Source organism: Eretmochelys imbricata, chromosome 11, assembly GCF_965152235.1.
Source record: "Eretmochelys imbricata isolate rEreImb1 chromosome 11, rEreImb1.hap1, whole genome shotgun sequence".
Taxonomy (NCBI): Eukaryota; Metazoa; Chordata; order Testudines; family Cheloniidae; genus Eretmochelys; species Eretmochelys imbricata.
In genome coordinates, this window is record NC_135582.1 from 59,329,675 (window position 1) to 59,351,216 (window position 21,542).

At 43.0% G+C, this 21,542-nt stretch overlaps 2 protein-coding genes across 7 annotated transcripts in view; one reads left to right on the forward strand and one right to left on the reverse strand.

Annotated features, from left to right (window-relative positions):
- HYCC2 (hyccin PI4KA lipid kinase complex subunit 2) overlaps nucleotides 1–11,427 on the reverse strand; it is a 95,649-nt gene extending 84,222 nt beyond the window's left edge. Inside the window, exons 1-2 of one of the 5 annotated variants that reach the window (XM_077830314.1) lie at nucleotides 11,321–11,427; nucleotides 9,157–9,198 (exon numbers count right to left, since the gene is read on the reverse strand). The gene's annotated coding sequence lies outside the window, so the exon portion shown is untranslated. Of the gene's footprint in view, nucleotides 1–9,156; nucleotides 9,199–9,296; nucleotides 9,608–11,023; nucleotides 11,234–11,320 lie in introns of those variants that run through there. The other 4 variants (XM_077830313.1, XM_077830312.1, XM_077830315.1 and 1 more) reach the window with 4 other exon arrangements.
- A 68-nt stretch (nucleotides 11,428–11,495) lies between these two features.
- On the forward strand, nucleotides 11,496–21,110 carry NDUFB3 (NADH:ubiquinone oxidoreductase subunit B3). 2 transcript variants are annotated; one of them, XM_077830322.1, is made up of 3 exons: nucleotides 11,496–11,639; nucleotides 18,123–18,258; nucleotides 20,831–21,110. In XM_077830322.1, the coding sequence occupies exons 2-3, from the start codon at nucleotides 18,125–18,127 to the stop codon at nucleotides 20,985–20,987; spliced, it is 291 nt and encodes a 96-aa protein (XP_077686448.1). In that variant the 5' UTR covers nucleotides 11,496–11,639; nucleotides 18,123–18,124; the 3' UTR covers nucleotides 20,988–21,110. The 2 variants fall into 2 exon arrangements, with proteins under 2 accessions (XP_077686448.1, XP_077686447.1); XM_077830321.1 differs by lacking the exon at nucleotides 11,496–11,639 and adding an exon at nucleotides 13,779–13,925.
- Nucleotides 21,111–21,542: the final 432 nt, after the last annotated feature.

The window sequence follows — 21,542 nt, forward strand, 5'->3', positions numbered from 1 at the left end:
CATGTGAGGACCAGTGGGGGGGACGGGGAGAATAAACATGGGGAAATAGTTTTACTTTGTGTAATGACACATCCACTCCCAGTCTTTATTCAAGCCTAAGTTAATGGTGGCCAGTTTGCAAATTAATTCCAGTTCAGCAGTCTCTCATTGGAGTCTGTTTTTCAAGTTTTTTTTGTTAAAGAATTGCCAATTTTAGGTCTGTAATCTAGTGACCAGAGAGATTGAAGTGTTCTCCGACTAGTTTTTGAATGTTATAATTTTAATGTCTGATTTGTGTCCATTTATTCTTTTACGTAGAGACTGTCCGGTTTGGCCAATGTACATGGCAGAGGGGCATTGTTGGCACATATCACATTGGTAGATGTGCAGGTGAACAAGCCCCTGATAGTGTGGCTGATGTGATTAGACCCTATGATGGTGTCCCCTGAATAGATATGTGGACACAGTTGGCAACGGGCTTTGTTGCAAGGATAGGTTCCTGGGTTAGTGTTTTTGTTGTGTGATGTGTAGTTGCTGGTGAGTATTTGCTTCAGGTTGGGGGGCTGTCTGTAAGCAAGGACTGGCCTGTCTCCCAAGACCTGTGAGAGTGATGGGTCGTCCTTCAGGATAGGTTGTAGATCCTTGATGATGCGTTGGAGAGGTTTTAGTTGGGGGCTGAAGGTGATGGCTAATGGCATTCTGTTATTTTCTTTGTTGGGCCTGTCCTGTAGTAGGTGACTTCTGGGTACCCTTCTGGCTCTGTCAATCTCTTTCTTCACTTCAGCAAGTGGGTATTGTAGTTGTAAGAACACTTGATAGAGATCTTGTAGGTGTTTGTCTCCGTCTGAGGGGTTGAAGTATATGCGGTTGTATTGTAGAGGTTGGCTGTAGACAATGGATCGTGTGGTGTGGTCTGGATGAAAGCTGGAAGCATGTAGGTAAGTATAGCGGTCAGTAGGTTTCCGGTCTAGGGTGGTGTTTATGTGACCATCGCTTATTAGCACTGTAGCGTCCAGGAAGTGGATCTCTTGTGTGGAGTTAACTGCACATTGCCTAATATGATAGAGACAGGGAAAAATCCCTTGTAGCCTTTGAGGTAACAGCATAATGCTCAATTACTAAATATTAGCCAACTATACCCACAAATATTAACATTGATCAAAGTTATCTGAACCCTAACCTGATTTGGAATTTGTATGCCACAAAGGTATTGAGACAATCTGGGATTTCATTCTACCTCGTAAGGAGTTTCACTGTATCCAAATTCACTACAAGAAGATTTCACTCTCTAGCTTTAAATTCAGTACACAAAAGGTAAATTTACAAAATGGTATGAATACAGTTAAGTGTACAAATACTAATAATTGGATTTACTGGTGTAACTTCAACCACCCTTCTGAAAATATAAAGTTAGTTCAACTCGACATGCTCTGGAAAGTTCAAACTAGATTGTCATGATAATACAAATACTACTAAGATCTTAATATCCGATTCCAATTGAAAAAGAAAATAAATGGGCAGTACCTTAAATTTTTTTATACTAACTGTAACTTTTTTATAATAACTGTAAAAGTCAACTAGGTAAAAACCATACCAGATTTGTGGCTAATCTGACAACCTGAGCCCCACAATAAAAAACAAACAAGAAAATATATTAGCACACTCAAAGAGCATAAAGTCCAGTTCGAGGAGCAATTCCTGGAACACAAGGTACGTCCACTTGATCATTCCATTGGTAAACAAATTAGGATAAATTTTGTTTATCACAAATGTGTATTATTAAAAGATAGTCAAAAATTATTTTTGTTCAGCTAGCACAACTAATGATACTTGTGCAAAAACCAGCTTCACCAGGTAACTCCACGCTTCCACTCTTCTGTGGAACAAATTTAAAGCATGGTGTTTATGAACCAACAAAAAGATCTAAACATTCAAAGTCAAACAGGGTAATTAAAACAAAATAAGAACATAAAAACGGCCATACTGTTTCAGACCAAAGGTCCATCTAGCCCAGTATCCTGTCTTCCAACAGTGGCCAATGACAGGTGACCCAGAGGGAATGAACAGAACAGGTACTCATCAATTGATCCATCCCCAGTTTATGGCAAACAGAGGCTAGGGACACCATCCTGCCCAATAGCCACCGATGGACCTATTCTCTTATCTAGTTCTTTTTTGAGCTCTGTTATAGTCTTGGTCTTCACAACATCCTCTGGCAAGGAGTTCCACAGGTTGACTGTGCGTGAAAAAATGCTCCCTTTTGTTTGTTTTAAATCTGTTGCCTATTAATTTCATTTGGTAACCCCTAGTTCTTGTGTTATGAGGAGTACATAACACTTCCTTATTTATTTTCTCCACACCAGACATGATTTTACAGACCTCTATCATATTCCCCCTCAGTCGTCTCTTTTCCAAGATGAAAAGTCCCAGTCTTATTAATCTCTCCTCATATGGAAGCCGTTCCATACCCCTAATCATTTTTGTTGCCCTTTTCTGAACCTTTTCTAATGCCGATATATCTTTTTTGAGATGGGATGACCACATCTGCACAAAGTATTCAAGATGTGAGCGTACCATGGATTTATATAGAGGCAATATGATATTTTCTGTCTTATTATCTATCCCTTTCTTAATGATTCCCAACATTCTGTTAGCTTTTTTTAATGACACTGCACATTGACTGGACATTTTCAGAGAACTATCCACACTAACTCCAAAATCTCTTTCTTGAATGTTAATAGCTAATTGAGACCCCATCATTTTATATGTATAGTTGGGATTATGTTTTCCAGTGTGCATTATCTTGCATTTATCAACATTGAATTTCATCTGCCATTTTGTTTCCCAGTCACCCAGTTTTGTGAGATCCTTTTGTGGCTCTTCGTGGTCTGATTTGGACTCAACTATCTTGAGTAGTTTTGTATCATCTGCAAATTTTGCCACCTCACAGTTTACCCCTTTTTCAAGAACATTTATGAATATATTGAATAGGACTTGCCATCTTTTCCCAGCATCAGCAAACAGTTGGCATGTGGAGAAGTTGAGGGATCAAAGCAGATGAGACAAGAAGTCGTGGCAGGTACACGGATATAAACAGAGGTAGAAGGTGGCAGTCATGGTAATAGCAGTTGTTTTGCTGACACAGACAAATCAGGAAGCATGCATAGAGGTTCCAATCTAACAGCAGTAAATGTTGCTGTCACCGAATACTCATTAAATTAAACAGTGCAGAAACAACTGATGAATGCTTAACTAAAAACACTGGCTCAATCTATTCATTCCTAAATTCACATTATATACTTTCAAAATTCCTTTTAATCCTTGCTGCACTCTATTTTAGTCTAAGTAACAAGGAGCAGACATGACAGCATTTAAAGAGCTTGATGGTTTCAAAGATTTTTATAAACGGTTATCTATGGAAGTACAAATCAAGAACTTGACAATAAAAGCATTATAAACTTCCACAACTCACCCACCATACTGAAACAGGTCAGTTACCATCAAACAGTGATTATAGTTTGGTCAACATCTTAAGGATTGAACACAATAGCAATAATTAAGTATTTAAAAGAAACCTGCTACAGCCCAAGAATTTTGAACAAAACTGATTCTTAGCTATTATGAAACAAGAATAAAAGGCTGAAAAAGCAGAGGAAACTGGTCATTTTCTACTGTACATCTAAATTCCTCCTGCTCCCCTTTGACCAGCTTCTGGACCAACAGAATAATAGTCTAAAAAGGTAAAATTGTTAAATTTTCCAGTTACAACTAGGGTGACCAGATGAAATGCACAAAATATCGGGACACATGGGGGAAGCAAAAAAAAAAAAGCCAGAGCAGCCAAAGCCGCAATATCGGGACAAATGGCATCCCAACCGTGCATCGGTCGGGACACGAGACAAAGAACTAAAAATTGGGACAGTCCCGATTTTATCGGGACCTCTGGTCACCCTAGTTACAACCAATGGAAGGATTCAGGCTTTTATGATGCTGGTGCTTTGTCAATCTTCCTTACAATTTCTACACTGAGGAACACATTATTTTGTTTAGAAGACTCCCTAATTTAAAATCATACCTGGTATAACTCCAGTGAAGTACATGGAGTGTCACCAAGGATTCATTTATCCCGTTGTTGTTCCTAGAGAAGTTTTATTATAACATTAGAGTTTGGAGAAACATTTTTCTCCCATAACAAAATAAATGCTATACTTGGAAACTGCTTGTACTACTACTGTTCTACAACAACAAACATATGTCAGGGCTATGGCACAAAAAGCATTTATTATTGATACCTGCTGAATATTACTTTCATGTACTTTCAGCAAGGCAGTATGTCTAGTGGTTAGAACAGGAGCTTGGAGACCTAGTGTGAAATGCCGATACCAATGAAATCAATGGTAAAAACAATCATTGACTTCAATGGAGCCAAGATTTCACCCCTCATTTCTATTGCCCTCGTTTCTATTGCCCAATGTGTGACCTTGAGCAAAACACTTAGTACCTCATATCCGAATTCCTAATCTGTAAGACTGGGATATACTTACTATATACTTTTATAAAGTGCTTTGAGATCCTTAGCTGATTAAGTACAAGATACTGTATTATTACCACTAGAACCACAGCACATTTAACACAAGTAAAGAACAGTACCTGTCACTCTCCATGTTTCAACACAAGAATCCTCAGATGCACTCAAACATCTGGGTAGAGGCCTTCTTTATCCTACTCATTCAATTTGTGATAAGAAACTGCACAAAAAAGAATCACTATTAGCATCAACCAACTAATCTACTTTAAAATAGAGTTATGAATCCTAGCTGCAATATACAGTTCCTTGCACAGACTCTCTCCGAAAAGAAGGAATGACTTGCCACACAAACCAACATACAAATAAAACATTCCAAAGGAAACTCCAAGCTAAAAAGACACACACACAGTAATACAGTTAACATAACCTTTGAAGTAGTGCAAGTATATATTATTAGCGTCCACTACCCTTTGCCCCATGGCATAAACACAGATCCTTCTCCTGTAATTAAAACAATTGATTGTGAACACTGCAAACATCTGACATATGAGTAGCTCAATGCTTTTTCATTTCATTCCCTGCAGGAATAACTCACTTTAGGTCAGGCATCTGCACAAACTCATGGTTCCCAAAATTAGAGATGTACCACCCAAGGGATTGGAAACCCATGACTCCCAATATAGATTGTATACACAGATCTTGAAGAGCAAGATTTTTGTGTTTCTTAATATCCTGCTGCTCACCAGAATAGAGCAGACAGATCGTAGAGATGCAGTGACATGCACATACCTGGTCATGTAAAGACCCACACGTCAAAACAAAGTTGGCTGGTAGGCTAAATTTAGGTCTGCTAGCCTTAATATTATTTTAATAACTAATTAAAAAGGGACTCTAATACCTTTTCCAATTTAGTTAGAAAACCTTTTCCCTGAACAAGATGCAGTAAGCTAATATTGCATTGAATCTGTATCTAAGTATCCATTTGAGATACACAGGAGTTATACAAGTATATTCCCAGAATCAAGTATTTTTAAATTACTGGCTAGCCCAAGTATGTCATTTGACAGGAGAGACCAAGGATTCAAAGCAAATAAGGAGAGGCTGATCTCAAAATTCAAATCTCATCATGTCAGTATCTCAACATGGAGATTTGTGTTTAGCCAAATATAAAATCAATTAATTTTAAACATGTCAGTTGATATCTAATTAATTCTTGATTAGCCATTTTGCGTATACCAATTATTAGAAAAAAGAATATTATACATAGGTTTTTCTTTAATACACATAGGATGTCCTCCTCCAAAGCTCTAAAAGGTGGCAAATCCCAATTTTTTAAAACACTTTGCAATTCCTTCTCTGAAAACCTCCCACCTTGGCTTTTACTAAATCTAAGATAGTATCAAAACTCAAAGCCGAGTATTTTGCTCATTTCTAAGTGTGTCTCCTACTTTGGTAGCACACACTGAGACATTTGGTGACTTATCCGTTCCAACCCTCACCCACATTTGTTTGGAAGAACTCCTCCCACTTTCTTCCAGTTATTTCAACTAATTGTCATGAGTCTCCATATATTGCAGCAGTGTTAGTTATGCATCTATAACATATGACAAAATTATACCAGTATAACTGATATCACCCATACAAGAACAGTCCTCTGTACTTAAAGATACTTAACATTTAATTAGCAGGTCAAAGTCCAAAAAAGCTGTAAGAAATTATATTTGATACATTTTCACCATTAAAAAATAATCAATCTTAAACTTATGATAAGTTAACCTAAGATATTTCCATCACAAAATCTGCTTTTTTTTAAGTCCACGAAAATCCAGTGGACTCTCACCCGGGGCAATTAGAAAGCTTTCCTGAGTAAATGCCATCAACTTCTGCAGAATTTTTATTTTAATAAACAGAAACCCAGTTTTAAAAAATAATAGTTTTGAAGATAACCTTCCAAATATGAACCTATTTTTCAGCCATAGAATTTGGCATTTTCCAAGAAGCCACAGAATTCAGGATTTTTGCAACAGCATTCACCATTTTGCAGCAGCCAATCACCTGACATTTTGTTTTCTGTATCCCTGCTCTGCTAGGACAGGTTTGCAGCTGCCAAAAGGGGAGTACCGGATTACAGTGTGAGCTCCCTGCATTGTTCTATGGACTCAGGTAGCAAGGAGTCAGGGAACCAGACCTGGAGGGCACCTTGCAGCCAGAGAACGAGGGGAACTAGAAGCATAAGTGGCAAGCTGGGCTGCCTGGAGACTAGAGCAGCAAGGACCAGGGAAAGGGATTACTGAAATTAAAAATTCCTACTTTCATGGTAAACGGGTGGGGGAGGGGGGGATGCAGTTCTGTGCCAGTGAGCCAACTCAGACAATGTGGGGGGGGGGGGGGGAAATCCCTTAGTGAAAATAATTGTTGGTGAATTTTACATCTATTAGTATTTTCAAATGTGACCCAGAAGTTTTTTGGGAGGGCTAAGTTACCAATGAAGGATATTTCATAGCAGGAGAATAAACTGACATTGAGGGGGAATTCAGTTCAAGCATTGTGCAGAGTACAATTACATTACATTAGATGGGCATAAAGCAAAGAATGTGATATTGTATTTGAGTTTGAAAGCAGCCGCATCATTTGTTGGGTAATTATATCCTTCTAGCTGCGTATTTATTATTGTTCATATAGTACCATAGCTGTACACAAGAGTTTAGAACAGTATGTACCAAAGAAAGTATTTCCAGTATACCATCTCTGTCTTCTCTGTCTGCTCCCACTGATCAGAAAAAAGAAACCTTGCACTCAAACACATTAGGTCTGACACAAGAACCCACAGCTGGCAGAAGAATGCTAATTGCAGCATAAGAAGTTCTCTTACAAGAGGTTAACCTTTTGCTGTGGTAGATAAACCAAAGCACCTCTTATAAGAATGTAGAAAGTTTACGAACTCTCTATGATTATTGTGCCTGGGCTCTGCTCAAGGTTTGTACATTTTCTGCTCCATAATCTGCTACTACAGCTTTATTCAGGTAAGAATTTCATATGGTATGGTTGTGCTGGATAACAACATTCTACTTAAATAAAAGTGCTGTTCTACCACACAGAACCTTACATTTCAAGTCTAGAAACCAAGCCAGGATTCCATTAATAAGAAAAATGCTTAAGTATATTTTGCCAAGTATCAGAGGGGTAGCCGTGTTAGTCTGTATCCACAAAAACAATGAAGAGTCCGGTGGCACCTTAAAGACTAACAGATTTATTTGGGCATAAGCTTTCATTGCATCTGAAGAAGTGGGGATTTTTACCCACGAAAGCTTATCCCCAAATAAATCTGTTAGTCTTTACAGTGCCACTGGACTCCTCGTTGTTTAAGTATATTTTGATATCACTAGTGTTCTCTCTCATTCCAATCCCCCTGCCAACATAAACAATGGCTTTATATTAAAAACTGCTAAACTGTTTTTCAAAGTTCAAAATCCTAGTTATACATGTTCTTGTACCTTTATAACAGATAAAATGGTTATTTGGAGAATAAGCATATTGTTTTCAGAAAATGATCATCACTACTTTATAGCTATTTCTAGAGCATACAAGAAACACTTGAACAGTTCAATTTCATACAATTTAGGAGTTAATATTTCTTTAAGCACACAGAACCCCATGAATGCAGAATCAAAAAAGTTCCAAGAAATCAGAAGCTCATCATAACTTTCCCCTCAAAGGGAAGATTAAAAACCAAGACTGGAATACAACATGTTTAAAGATCACCTGCAAATTTCCCTCCTTGAGGGAAACAACAATCCTCAGCAGTAATGAACCTGAGGCGAGTCCCCAACAACATTCACTCGCTACAATAGGAAGGGAAGTATTTCACAGGTAGAGATAAATGAACCTCTCCTTATGTATTCAAAACCTTCACTTTCCAAGCTATGAAAAACCCAACCAAAGAAAGCAAACATGTTTGCCTCCCCCTGCTCTGACACTGCATCCACAGAACAAAAGAAGCAGCCCTGGATCTTGCAGATTTTATCTCACAGTGAAAAATATTAATCTCTGAAACCAGGTAGAGACAGTCTAGATTAATCCGTTGGCTTTCCACCCGGAACAGTTTCACTATTAATATGATGATAATGGCATTCCTACTAAAACTCCAGTCTTCACTCTCTACTTGAGCACCTTAATAACACAAGCAAAATTTGAAATCCCAAAATAAATAAAATACTTACATATTAATAGAAGATTCTACTAAGTAAACCCATTTTAAAATTGGTCAATATCATACTACAAACCCAGGCTTATGCCCATACAAAGCAAAATGTGGTAAATAATTTCAATGTGTACACTGCCACAAGAAATGGCATTACAGCAAAATCTACAATTTAGTAATGATTACACTGCTTACCAGTTACTTCTCAGATTAGAACAAAAAGCAAGGACTACACACTCAATCACGAAGGGAAAAACAATTTGCACTAACCAGGTGAAAATGTAATTAACTCAAAAATGGCACACAAAGGTTGCCATTATGAGTCTTCTTAGTACAGTACCTGTTAATCATTCTCTTCACACATTCCCTAGTGGCAATCAGCTAAGGGAATAAAACAGTAATTACATTAGAGAATCTCTGCCCCAAGAAATGCCAAACTTCCACTTACCTTTTACTGTAGATTCCAGAATTTCACGTTTCCCAACTCTTCCTGAGAAAACAAATATTTGATGGTATACTGAGACCCAGTAATCCAATCACTTAAGAAAAACCTGTTCTCTCTCTAGATTTGAGTATCAGCACAATTACCATCGTGTGTATAGTGTGTGCATTAAGAGGGTATCTCCATAGAGATCTGTATGGCGCAGACCTCCTTCCGACTCTGTATCGCTCTTTCTGTAGGAGATTGTCAGTGTGTATGTGAGCATAACAGAGAGGTTACATAACCCGTAGATACAGAAATGTCTCTGTCAATCGGCATGTGTACTTATCCTGCCAAATTCCATTCTTTTCTCGCAACTATTGCTGCATGCCTTGGGAGCAGGGTTCCTGAGCTAGATCCCTGTCTCTTTTGGGGACTGTGATGTCAGTAAGTGAGAGCTCCAGAGGAGAAAAGTGTCTGTAATGAGGAAGGTTTCCGAGTGCCCATGGGGAAGGGTCTACACAGAAAGGGAGTGAGAAGGGGTCCCTGAGTGCCAGGGGAACGGGTCTATGAGGGGTAGAGGAAGGGGTCCCCGAGTGCCATGGGGAGGGGTCTATGCGGGGTAGAGGAAGGGGTCCCCGAGTGCCATGGGGAGGGGTCTATGCGGGGTAGAGGAAGGGGTCCCCGAGTGCCCTGGGGAGGGGTCTATGCGGGGTAGAGGAAGGGGTCCCCGAGTGCCCTGGGGAGGGGTCTATGAGAGAGGGAGGCGGGCAGGGGTCCCCAAGTGCCATGGGGAGGGGTCTATGAGAGAGGGAGGCGGGCAGGGGTCCCCAAGTGCCATGGGGAGGGGTCCCCGAGTGCCAGGGGAACGGGTCTATGCGGGGTAGAGGAAGGTGTCCCCGGGTGCCAGGGGAACGGGTCTATGCGGGGTAGAGAAAGTGGTCCCCGAGTGGCAGGGGAACGGGTCTATGCGGGGTAGAGAAAGGGGTCCCCGAGTGGCAGGGGAACGGGTCTATGCGGGGTAGAGAAAGGGGTCCCCGAGTGGCAGGGGAACGGGTCTATGCGGGGTAGAGAAAGGGGTCCCCGAGTGGCAGGGGAACGGGTCTATGCGGGGTAGAGAAAGGGGTCCCCGAGTGGCAGGGGAACGGGTCTATGCGGGGTAGAGAAAGGGGTCCCCGAGTGGCAGGGGAACGGGTCTATGCGGGGTAGAGAAAGGGGTCCCCGAGTGGCAGGGGAACGGGTCTATGCGGGGTAGAGAAAGGGGTCCCCGAGTGGCAGGGGAACGGGTCTATGCGGGGTAGAGAAAGGGGTCCCCGAGTGGCAGGGGAACGGGTCCATGCAGGGTAGAGGAAGGGGTCCCCAAGTGGCATGGGGAGGGGTCTATGCGGGGTAGAGGAAGGGGTCCCCGAGTGGCAGGGGAACGGGTCCATGCAGGGTAGAGTAAGGGGTCCCCGAGTGGCATGGGGAGGGGTCTATGAGAGAGGGAGGCGGGCAGGAGTCCCCGAGTGCCAGGAGAAGGGGTTCCCGAGTGCCATGGGGAGGGGTCTATGCAGGGTAGAGGAAGGGGTCCCCGAGTGGCAGGGGAAGGGGTCTATGCGGGGTAGAAGAAGGGGTCCCCGAGTGGAAGGGGTCTATGCGGGGTAGAAGAAGGGGTCCCCGAGTGGCAGGGGAAGGGGTCTATGCGGGGTAGAAGAAGGGGTCCCCGAGTGGCAGGGGAAGGGGTCCCCGGGTGGCAGGGGAACGGCTCTATGCGGGGTAGAGGAAGGGGTCCCCGAGTGCCATGGGGGGGTCATGAGAGAGGAAGGCGGGCGGGGTCCCCGAGTGCCAGGAGACGGGGTCTATGTGGGGCAGGGGTCCCCGAGGAGGGGTCTACGCGGGTGGCGGTCCCGAGTACCGTGGCAGGTGCCAGCCCGGGGGCCCCGCAGCCCGCGGGGTGCCGGTGTCTCAGCCGCTCTCGCACCTGTGCGGACAACGGGGGCCCAGGCTGTCCCGCGAGCAGAGGGGCCCGCCCGTGCCCAGCACCGCCTGCGGGAGGGTCCGGGTCTGACCTTCTGCCGGCCCCGCCCCACGGCTACAGCGAGGAGCGGCGGCGGCGCCCCCTCTCCCTGCCCGCTGCCCCCGGTACCTGCCGCCCCCTCTCCCGTCCCCTTCCTGCCTCCTCTGCGGCCAGCCCTGCAGCGCCGCAACGCACCTGGCCACTGGGCCGCTCCCTCCCCCCAACAAGCGCCGCGCTCATTGGCTATTTCCGCCTCTCCCTCCACTCGTGCCCCGGCCCAGGGCCGCGAGGCACCGGGGCTGGGAACCCGGGACTCGCCTCCAAGAACGGCGGCTACAGCTCCGGCGAAACGGGGCGGGGCCTCGGCGCCGGCTCGGAGCGATCGGCAGCGGGGCAGGAAAAGCTCCCGGAACCTACGCGCCCGGTAGCGTTCCCTGTCGGAGCCAATCTCCGACGGCGACTTCCGCTTCCGGGGCCGGTACGCCCGGACTGGGCAGCGTGACGGAGCGGCCAGGTAACGGGGAGGGGCGGAGAGGGCCCAAGCGCTACGCGGGAGGCAGCGGTGTCGGTTCTCCCCTCCCCCGTCCCTGGGCGAAGGCATCGTGCGTTACCTCTCTCGCCCCCACCCGCGGGCGCTGCTGGGGCGTAGCACCGTAGGCCCGGAGACTGGAGAGGTCATCGAGTCCCCTGCGCGCCTGGCGGGGCTACGTCTGACCGAGCGCATCCCTGGCCGGCGTTTGTCCAACCTGCTCTTAAAAATCCCCACCGCTGGCGATTCCACGGCCTCCCGAGGCAGCGTCTTCCCGCGCTTAACCACCCTGACGGGAAGTTTTTCCTGAAGTCCAACCGAAACCGCCCTTGCTGCCAGTTAAGCCCCTTGCTTCTTGTCCTGCCCTCAGAGGTTAAGAAGAACAATTCTCCTCCCCCTCCTCCTTGTAACAGCCTTTCACATACTTGAAAATTGTTATCCTGTCCCCTCTCAGTCTTCTCTTTTCCAAACTATACAAACCCAATTCTTTCAATCTTCCCTCGTAGGTCATGTTTCCTAGACCTTTAATCATTTTTGTTACTCTTCTCTGGACTTTCTCCAGTTGTCCACATCCTTCCTGAAATGTGGCGCCCAGAACTGGACACAATACTCCAGTTGAGGCTTAATCAGCACTGAGGAGAGCAGAAGAATTACTTCTCGGGCCTTGCTCACACCACTCCTGCTAATACATCCCAGAATGTTTTTTTTGTTTCTTTGTTTTTGCAACTATGTTACACTGTTGACTCATGTTTAACTTCTGATTAACTATGACCCCCGGATTCCTTTCTGCAGTACTCCTTAGGCCAGTGGCCTCCAACCTTTTTATGCACAAGATCCCTTTTTTTTTAATTTAAGTGCAACCCAGGACCTACCCATCCCCTTCCCCAAGGCCCCGCTCTGCTCACTCCATCCCCCTCCCTCTGTCACTCGCTATTCCCCACCCTCACTCACTTTCACTGGGCTGGGGTTGGGGTTTGGGAGGGGGTGTGGGCTCTAGGCTGGGGCTGAGAGGTTTGGAGTGTGGGAGGGGGCTCTGGGCTGAGCCTGGGGCAGAGTGTTGGGATGCAGGAGGGGATGCAGGCTCTAGGAGGGAGTTGGGTGCAGGAGAGGGCTCCAGCCTGGGGTGAGTGTTGGAGAGCCGGAGGGGGTATCGGGTGCTGGCTCCAGGAGGGGGCTTAGGGCTAGGGGTTTGGGGTGCAGGCTCCTGCCGGGCAGCACTTATCTCGAGCGGCTCCCAGTTGATGGTGCAGTGGGGCTAAGGCAGGTTTCCTGCCTGCCCCAGCCCCATGCCATACCCGAAAGTGGCCATTATGCCCCTGTGGCGCCTGGGGGCGGGGGCAGAACAGGGCTCCACGCACAGCTCCTCTCTGCAGGCACCACCCCTGCAGTTCCTGTTGGCTGCAGTTCCCCATTCCCGGCCAATGGGAGCTGCAGGGGCAGTGCTTGCAGGCAGGAGCAGCACACGGAGACCCCTTCCCTCCCGGGGCCTCAGGGGCATGCGGGCTGCTTCCTGGAGCAGTGCAGGGCCAGGGAAGGCAGGGAGCCTGCCTTAGCCCTGCTGCACCACCGGACTTTTAGCAGCCAGAGATTGTGATCGACTGGCAAAGGCTCCAGGATCAATCAGTCGATTGCGATCTACTGGTTGGTGACCACTGCCTTAGACAGTCTTTTCTCATTTTGTATGTGTGCAACTGATAGTTCGTTCCTAAGTGGAGTACTTTGCATTTGTCCGTATTGAATTTCATCCTATTTACTTCAGACCATTTCTCCAGTTTGTCCAGATCATTTCAATTTTAATCTTATTTTCCTAAGCACGTGCAACCCCTTCCAGCTTGGCATCGTGTGTTACTTAACCCTTTCCAACCCGAGTGCTCTTCCTCTCCTCAGCCCTCCTCCTTCCACCACCCCCACTGCTGTCCCTGGGAATGGGCATCCTGTGTTACCTAACCCTCCCCTACCCCCTTGTGCTCTTCCTCCACCCAGTCCCCCCCCTCGTGTGCCCCTTCCCACTTTGCCACCTTCACCTGATTCTGCCCCCCCTCCCCCCCCACCAACTTTGAATGTTTCTAATTTATTTACATTTCAGTGACTAAGGGATTTTTTAAAAATTACATAGCCTCTTCTGACCTTGATTTTCTGCTAGGGCTATAAACATAAACCACCACAGAAATAAGTCACCTTTGTAGTGGGTGGGAGGCAGTGCAGCCTGGGCAAGGCAAGGATTGGGAGCCAGGAAACCCCGGCTCTGCCACTGAACTGCTGTGTGATGCTGTAAGTGTCTTTGCGCTTGGAGATTTAGGTATGAAAAATGTTGTATAAGTATTTAAGCGTTGCTTTTTGGAGGCACTGTTCATTGGCCCCTGGCTTTGTGCCGTCAACCACATGAAAAGTGCACTAATAGCCTAGGTGTGTTTGTCTCATTGCTATTGAAGAATAGCTCACTGGTTTTTAGATGTGATACACTGTATACGTGTTCCCAGTATTTTTTTTTTTTTAGTATATCTTCCCATGAGGAAAAATGGTTCCTAGTAGAAGGATAACTGGGAAAGGGTTATACAAATCTCTTCCTTACTATTTTGATGGGAAAATATATATAGTTATCTCCATCTTTAATTCTCTCAGGCTTTCATAGTCTTTGGACACCATCTCCCTCTTGTCCCCCAGAAGTCTTGGAGGCCCTTTCAATCACCTCTTTTTAGCACCACTACAGTCAACTAACTTCTGTTAAAAACTAGGAATACTGAATCATTTTTAACTTACTTTTTCCAACAAAATGTGTTGAAATGTGGAGGTCACAAACCGCTGCTGATAGGACAGCTTAGTGTTTTTTGAAGAGAGGACACTTAAAAATTATCACATTTTCTCCTCCAGCCCTTCCTTCTTTTACTCAATAGGTAACCCTCTACACCTTCCCCCAAAATTGCCTTCATTAATCATTAGTTTTTATTTATAAAAGAGTCCAACCAAAGCTCTAGGTACATGTACAACAATTTAAAACACAGAACATCAGAATACATTCCCTAGTATCATAAAATAACTATCTTTGTCTCCACCCTCATCAGCTTGCCCTCTGCTTGTTTATGGGCCTTTGCTGTTGCTTCATTGACTTCAACAGAGCTATGCTGTCTTATATCAGCTGAGGATCTGGCCCTATCTTTTTGTTTTTCAGTGATGAGGAGCCAAATCAGCTCCATTGGGGGTTGGTACACAGCTGTGACACTATCAGTAGTCCAAACAGTTAATTACAATATGAGTTTGGAAAGCCAATGTCCCTAGTTAGATTGACAGAAACACTGTTTTTGTAGGCGTCATGTGAGTTGAATAATTTTAAAATGTTGTTAATAAATATTAACATGATCAGTGACATTGATTTGTCTAACTTGATGATTTCCAAACTGGTCTGCTGTCCACTTGCCAAGGGCCACAAAGAGCAGGCTGGTCATATGGAGGAATTTAGATTAAACAATCAAAGTGGTTTCTTCTAGCCGTAAAAATCTGTGATTTAGGTGAGGGCTTAAACACTTTCATAGTTTGATTACATTGAGTCTGCTTAGTCTGATCAAATTCATTAAGACCAAGATGTCAAATTACTATTCATTTTTGGTTTATAATACATAAAAAAAATCTGTCTCATGCTCTGGACATCTTTGACGTTTCTTTAAAACGCATACAGTAGAGAAAAGGAGTACTTGTGGCACCTTAGAGACTAACCAATTTATTTGAGCATGAGCTTTCGTGAGCTACAGCTCACTTCATCAGATGCATACCGTGGAAACTGCAGCAGACTTTATATATACACAGAGAATATGAAACAATACCTCCTCCCACCCCACTGTCCTGCTGGTAATAGCTTATCTAAAGTAATCTTCAGGTTAGGCCATTTCCAGCACAAATCCAGGTTTTCTCACCCTCCACCCCCCAACACAAATTCACTCTCCTGCTGGTGATAGCCCATCCAAAGTGACAACTCTTTACACAATGTGCATGATAATCAAGTTAGGCCATTTCCTGCACAACTCCAGGTTCTCTCACTCCCTCACCCCCCTCCAAAAACCCACCCCCATACACACACAAACTCACTCTCCTGCTGGTAATAGCTCATCCAAACTGACCACTCTCCAAGTTTAAATCCAAGTTAAACCAGAACATCTGGGGGGAGGGGGGTAGGAAAAAACAAGTAGCCTATTTCCTCTTGTTTTTTCCTACCCCCCTCCCCCCAGATGTTCTGGTTTAACTTGGATTTAAACTTGGAGAGTGGTCAGTTTGGATGAGCTATTACCAGCAGGAGAGTGAGTTTGTGTGTGTATGGGGGTGGGTTTTTGGAGGGGGGTGAGGGAGTGAGAGAACCTGGATTTGTGCAGGAAATGGCCTAACTTGATTATCATGCACATTGTGTAAAGAGTTGTCACTTTGGATGGGCTATCACCAGCAGGAGAGTGAATTTGTGTGGGGGGGTGGAGGGTGAGAAAACCTGGATTTGTGCTGGAAATGGCCTAACCTGAAGATTACTTTAGATAAGCTATTACCAGCAGGACAGTGGGGTGGGAGGAGGTATTGTTTCATATTCTCTGTGTATATATAAAATATGCTGCAGTTTCCACGGTATGCATCTGATGAAGTGAGCTGTAGCTCACGAAAGCTCATGCTCAAATAAATTGGTTAGTCTCTAAGGTGCCACAAGTACTCCTTTTCTTTTTGCGAATACAGACTAACACGGCTGTTACTCTGAAACCATACAGTAGAGAATAATGCATCTGATTTTCACCATATATTTGAGATAATGGACTAACCCCTTAGTGCAAAAAGATTAAAGTACTCCCCCTCCCCAGATACCAGCTGTCCAATTTCACTTTCCCAAAAGTCTGAGATTAAAAAAATGAAATTTTCAACATACCACAAAGGTCAACAAACTTGGGTTATTTCAGCCCAAAGACAGGGAGTGAGATCCAAATATGAAGGGCCCATATATACCTTTGTTGATGGCCATGGTAACAGTATTGCTCAGAGAGAGAGACGATCTTTTAAGAAAGCAGGATACAGGCTGTCCTAACTGGCATACAAATTGCAGTACATACCAATTTAAAAAAAAAATAGATTCTTTGACATACTTCTATGGCTGTAGCTGTGTCCAATGAGACATTTGAGAACAGAGTGCAATGTTTCATGCTTTCTGATATGTACACCTTTGTACATATCAAATTAAATACTGGTAGTTAAGTTTCAAAATATTCATTGGAGTTGCATGTACTATATAATAAGTAGAGCTGGTTGGGAATTCTTTGACAGAACACTTTTCGTTGAAAGATGCTGATTTGTCAAAACCAAAACGTTGCAGAAACATTGGATTTCAATTGAATTTTTGTTGGGACGGTGTCTCAGGTGGAGATGGAATTTCTGGTGAAAATGGGGGGGGGGGGGCGTGCAAGCATGTACACAAACTCTATTCCCCCTTTCTCCCCCTCTTGGGTTCCAAGTATTTTAATGCACAATTTTAAAGGAGTTGTGATTAACCAGGTTTATTAGGGTACAGTTTATGCAGAACTAAGCCATAGTAGCATTAAATTAGAGTACTAAAAGAGTGTCTCCTAAAATGGTAAATTGTGTCTTTCATTATCCAATATGAGATTTTTGAAGCCATAAGACTATTTTAAAATTTAAATTATTCAAATAAGGAGATTTAATGCATCAGTGCTCAGAAAAAATGGTAATGTAATTTCCTAAATGGTAAAAAGATTTCCAACATGAAATATTTCAATCAAAAATGTTAGAAATGTTTATACTAGACAGTGTTTTTGAAAACACATTAGCATCTATGAAAGGATCACAATGACATTACAATACCAAATTTGGATAAACTGTCATCTCTAATATCCTGCAATGTTTGCTTTTATATATTTCAATCATATGTAAATCCTTCCCATCTCCCTGGGCAACATCTCTAATGTGTTCAGCTTTGTATCTGAAAATCCACATAGTGCTAGTCACTTTGAGTAGAAACTAGTATTGTTCTGTAAAGAAGATAAATGCTAGTGTTCACAAATTCCCTTACAATGATTATCAGAGAAGGATGTTGCCTTTTGGTACACTAGCTGTCACTGGAGTTCAGTGAACTGAACAGTTAGAACCCCAGGCAAATTGGTCAAGTGCTGCTAATCAGAAATGATTTACCAAAACTAGTATAGCATACCTAACCATGAAAATTGACTTTTGAAGCACAGCGTGAAGGATCTCTACATTATTATTATTATTTATTATTAGAACTATTAATAAAACATCTGTTTCTATTCTGAGGAGTACTGTTTACAACATTGCTGAAGCTGCCTCGGTACGGTACGGTGGTGTTAGAAATCACTCTCCCTCTCCTCCCCAATTTTCCGAAGGAGAACGTCAGTCTTAGGAAGTCTGTTCAAACAAAAGTAAATTGTGTACCTTGAAAGAGCTGTCGTTTTTTTTAATCTTTTCCTGCAGACATGGGGCATGGACATGAGCATGGTCATGGGAAAATGGAACTCCCTGACTATAAACAATGGAAGATAGAGGGTACTCCACTACAGGATGTCCAGGAAAAACTGGCTAAGCGGGGTCTCAGAGACCCATGGATTCGGTAAGTGAGAGAATGCATCATTCAGATATGTAGACACACACAGACACAGACACACACACACACACACACACACACTCACTTCCTGTAACCTTGTGATGTCATTGTGGATGGTTCTTTTTAGCAAAAAGTTTACTACAACAAGAAAATGGCCATACTCCAACACATTCTTCCAAAATGCAGCATAAATAGCCACTAAATTAATCCCACACCCTCTTCTGCACATGCTTCCTAAGTATATTGCTCTGAAACTGCTCCAAAATGCTGCATAGGGCTTAGAAAAACTCATACTGTTTATTCCCTTTCCTAGGTGAAAAATTGCTGTGTTTCTCAGAACACGGGTTTATGAGTTGAAAAAAATGAATTGTTTACTGGATTTGTTGAATATTGACTAAGGAAGAAAGTGCAGAATCTCTTGTAGATTAAAGTATTGGATCTCTCCTGCATATCTTTGCCTAATGCAGAATTATGTATAAAGCAATGCTTAAATCCCACACTGAGACAAGCCTTCAGTACTAGTTTCATAGCAATCTCTTTAGTGAAGACATGATAGAAGTATCAAGATCTGTGTACTACATTTATTAATAAAAAGAAAAGGAGTACTTGTGGCACCTTAGAGACTAACCAATTTATTTGAGCATGAGCTTTCGTGAGCTACAGCTCACTTCATCGGATGCATACCGTGGTATCCGTGCATTCAGTTTTCCACGGTATGCATCCGATGAAGTGAGTTGTAGCTCACAAAAGCTCATGCTCAAATAAATTGGTTAGTCTCTAAGGTGCCACAAGTACTCCTTTTCTTTTTGCGAAGACAGACTAACACGGCTGTTACTCTGAAACCTACATTTATTAATGTTGTCCTTCTGAAGAATATCTTGTACTAAGAATCCTAAAGTAGCAAAACCTCTCTGGGCTTTTTTCTTTTAGTTGGTATTGGCACCTGTCAAAAGGCTGGGAAATCTAAGACCAGTGTAGCCTAATTTATTTACGTACAACTTCTATGTAGATTTAGCCCTGGTGAACAAATACAGATTTACAGCCCTGAAGACTGAAATTCTTTATCCACTTAGTAGGAACAAAGTACTAGCACCTACAGAACAAGTCTCCCATCCAGTGTGCCTTAACCCTGAGGCAGAGACACTACCTACACAGGACAAAGGGTAGATGAGTGTCTACAGACCATTCAGTCCTTGACAACTCTGCTGAGACTCTCATCAAAACTATCAGTATCAAATGCGGTGATGGTGATTCTGATTTAGGTTCTTATCCTCTGGTAGATTGTTTTTTCCTTAGCTGTGTCTCTGTGTCCTCTGCAAATATGATAGTGGAATTCAGAGCTTTGTTTCTGGAACAGATTATATTATTTGTGATGGATTTAATATTTCATCTGGATCTGATAAGTCTAAGTACTTTATGACTGAAGAGGTAGTAACAGCTGTAGTTCACATAAATGCTCAGTGAGGTAAAGGCTTGCATAAGACAGATTGTTATGGTCTTTAAACCAAAAGATAGAAATAAAGAATTTCTATCTTTTTAAACAGCACAGAAAGGTCTATTCAAACTATGTTGAGAGTAAAAAGAAAAGGAGGACTTGTGGCACCTTAGAGACTAACAAATTTATTTGAGCATAAGCTTTCGTGAGCTACAGCTCACTTCATCGGATGCATACAGTGGAAAATACACTGGGGACGAGTTTTTTCATGAAGTTGATAGATTTCCACTCGATACGGCTAAATTCAGTGCCTTGTATAATGACAGGTTTGAGAGTAGCAGCTGTGTTAGTCTATATCTGCAAAAAGAAAAGGAGGACTTGTGGCACCTTAGAGACTAACCAATTTATTTGAGCATAAGTTTTCGTGAGCTACAGCTCACTTCATTGGATGCATTCAGTGGAAAATACAGTGGGGACGAGTTTTTTCATGCAGTTTGATAGATTTCCGCTCCATAAGGCTAAATTCAGTGCCTTGCATGTTAATTTCACCAGTAAGACTCAAGCAAGGAAATGTCTAATGCTTTACCATTAGATGGTAAACTCTTTGGGTCAGGGATTGTCTTTTCGTTCTGTGCTTGTACAGTACCTAGCACAATGGGTCCTGGTGTCTGACTAAAACTCCTAGATGTTAAAGTAATACAAATAATGATATTTACACCTGCCTCGTTCAGAAGTGGCACAGGAGCGCTTGCTTCATTCACTCCATATCTTGTATATAAACAACTTGTGGGTTCTGTTTTTCCAGCATACAGAAAGTAAGTAGGACACAGAAACAGAAGACACTGCACATGTATAGCTAAAGTCGCAGAAAAAATATATTTTCTTACTGAAGGTGTCTTATGTGATCATGTAATATGGTAATTAAAGGTTGGCATGACACACATGCATAAGGGGGCATAGTTAACTTTATAGTATTTCCTGACGTTTCCTGAGTGCTTTAACTATGGAAACCTTACATTTTCAATGCATAGCTTTTTTGAATGTGTTTTTTAACTTTTTGCATATAAATGCATTTGTGTTGTCATATGGAATCTGAGTGGATCTTCTAACTTTGTTCTATCTGTCGGTTTTGGTTTTTCCTAGCAATGAAGCATGGAGATATATGGGTGGCTTTGCAAAACCTGTCACTGTTATGGACGTTCTCACCAAAGGTTTCAAGTGGGGATTCGTAGCCTTTGTGGTAGCTCTTGGGGTTGAGTACACACTGTTCCCTCCGAAGAAAAATGGAGGACATCACTGAAGATGGAGTAGCAGAACTTCTCAAAGTTATTTACACAGTTCTAAATTAAAACGTTATACAATAGCTTACTGCTTTTGTTGCACGTGTAAAGATGCCTATTAAAATTTCTCATTGGCAAGAGCATGTTTCTGTGGCTTTGTCATCTTGTCTTGGAGGGAAAAAAAATAAAAACTTACCAATGATGCTCCCAAATCTAAACCTGACTTGATTCATGGAAAAACAAGATCCACGTGAGATGATATGTATCATTGATTGAACTAGTGAGGAAAATAATATTGATGCTCTGTCAACTTGAAACTCCAAAAGAAGAAGCTGCTTATACCCTATTGTACAGCTCTTCACAATACTAACACCCCTCCTTTCTTGCAAGCTTTGATCAGCTGTCAAATAGTGAACAGATCAACAGTTAACTAACACTAACCTTCGATCATAACTCCATACAGTGAATTGGAGCTGCCCTCAGAGGTGTTGCTCCAGGCTGTCTGCCAACTCAGGCTGAAATCATGCTTTTAAGGTTGTTCATGCAAACAAATGGCTACCTAGACTTTTTTTTTT

Bases quoted from the DNA above. Each gene is read 5' to 3' on its own strand.
- NDUFB3 (XM_077830322.1), top strand. From the start codon at position 18,125: ATGGGGCATGGACATGAGCATGGTCATGGGAAAATGGAACTCCCTGAC. The intron at 18,259-20,830 runs GTAAGTGAGAGA...GGTTTTTCCTAG, and splicing joins CTCAGAGACCCATGGATTCG to CAATGAAGCATGGAGATATA.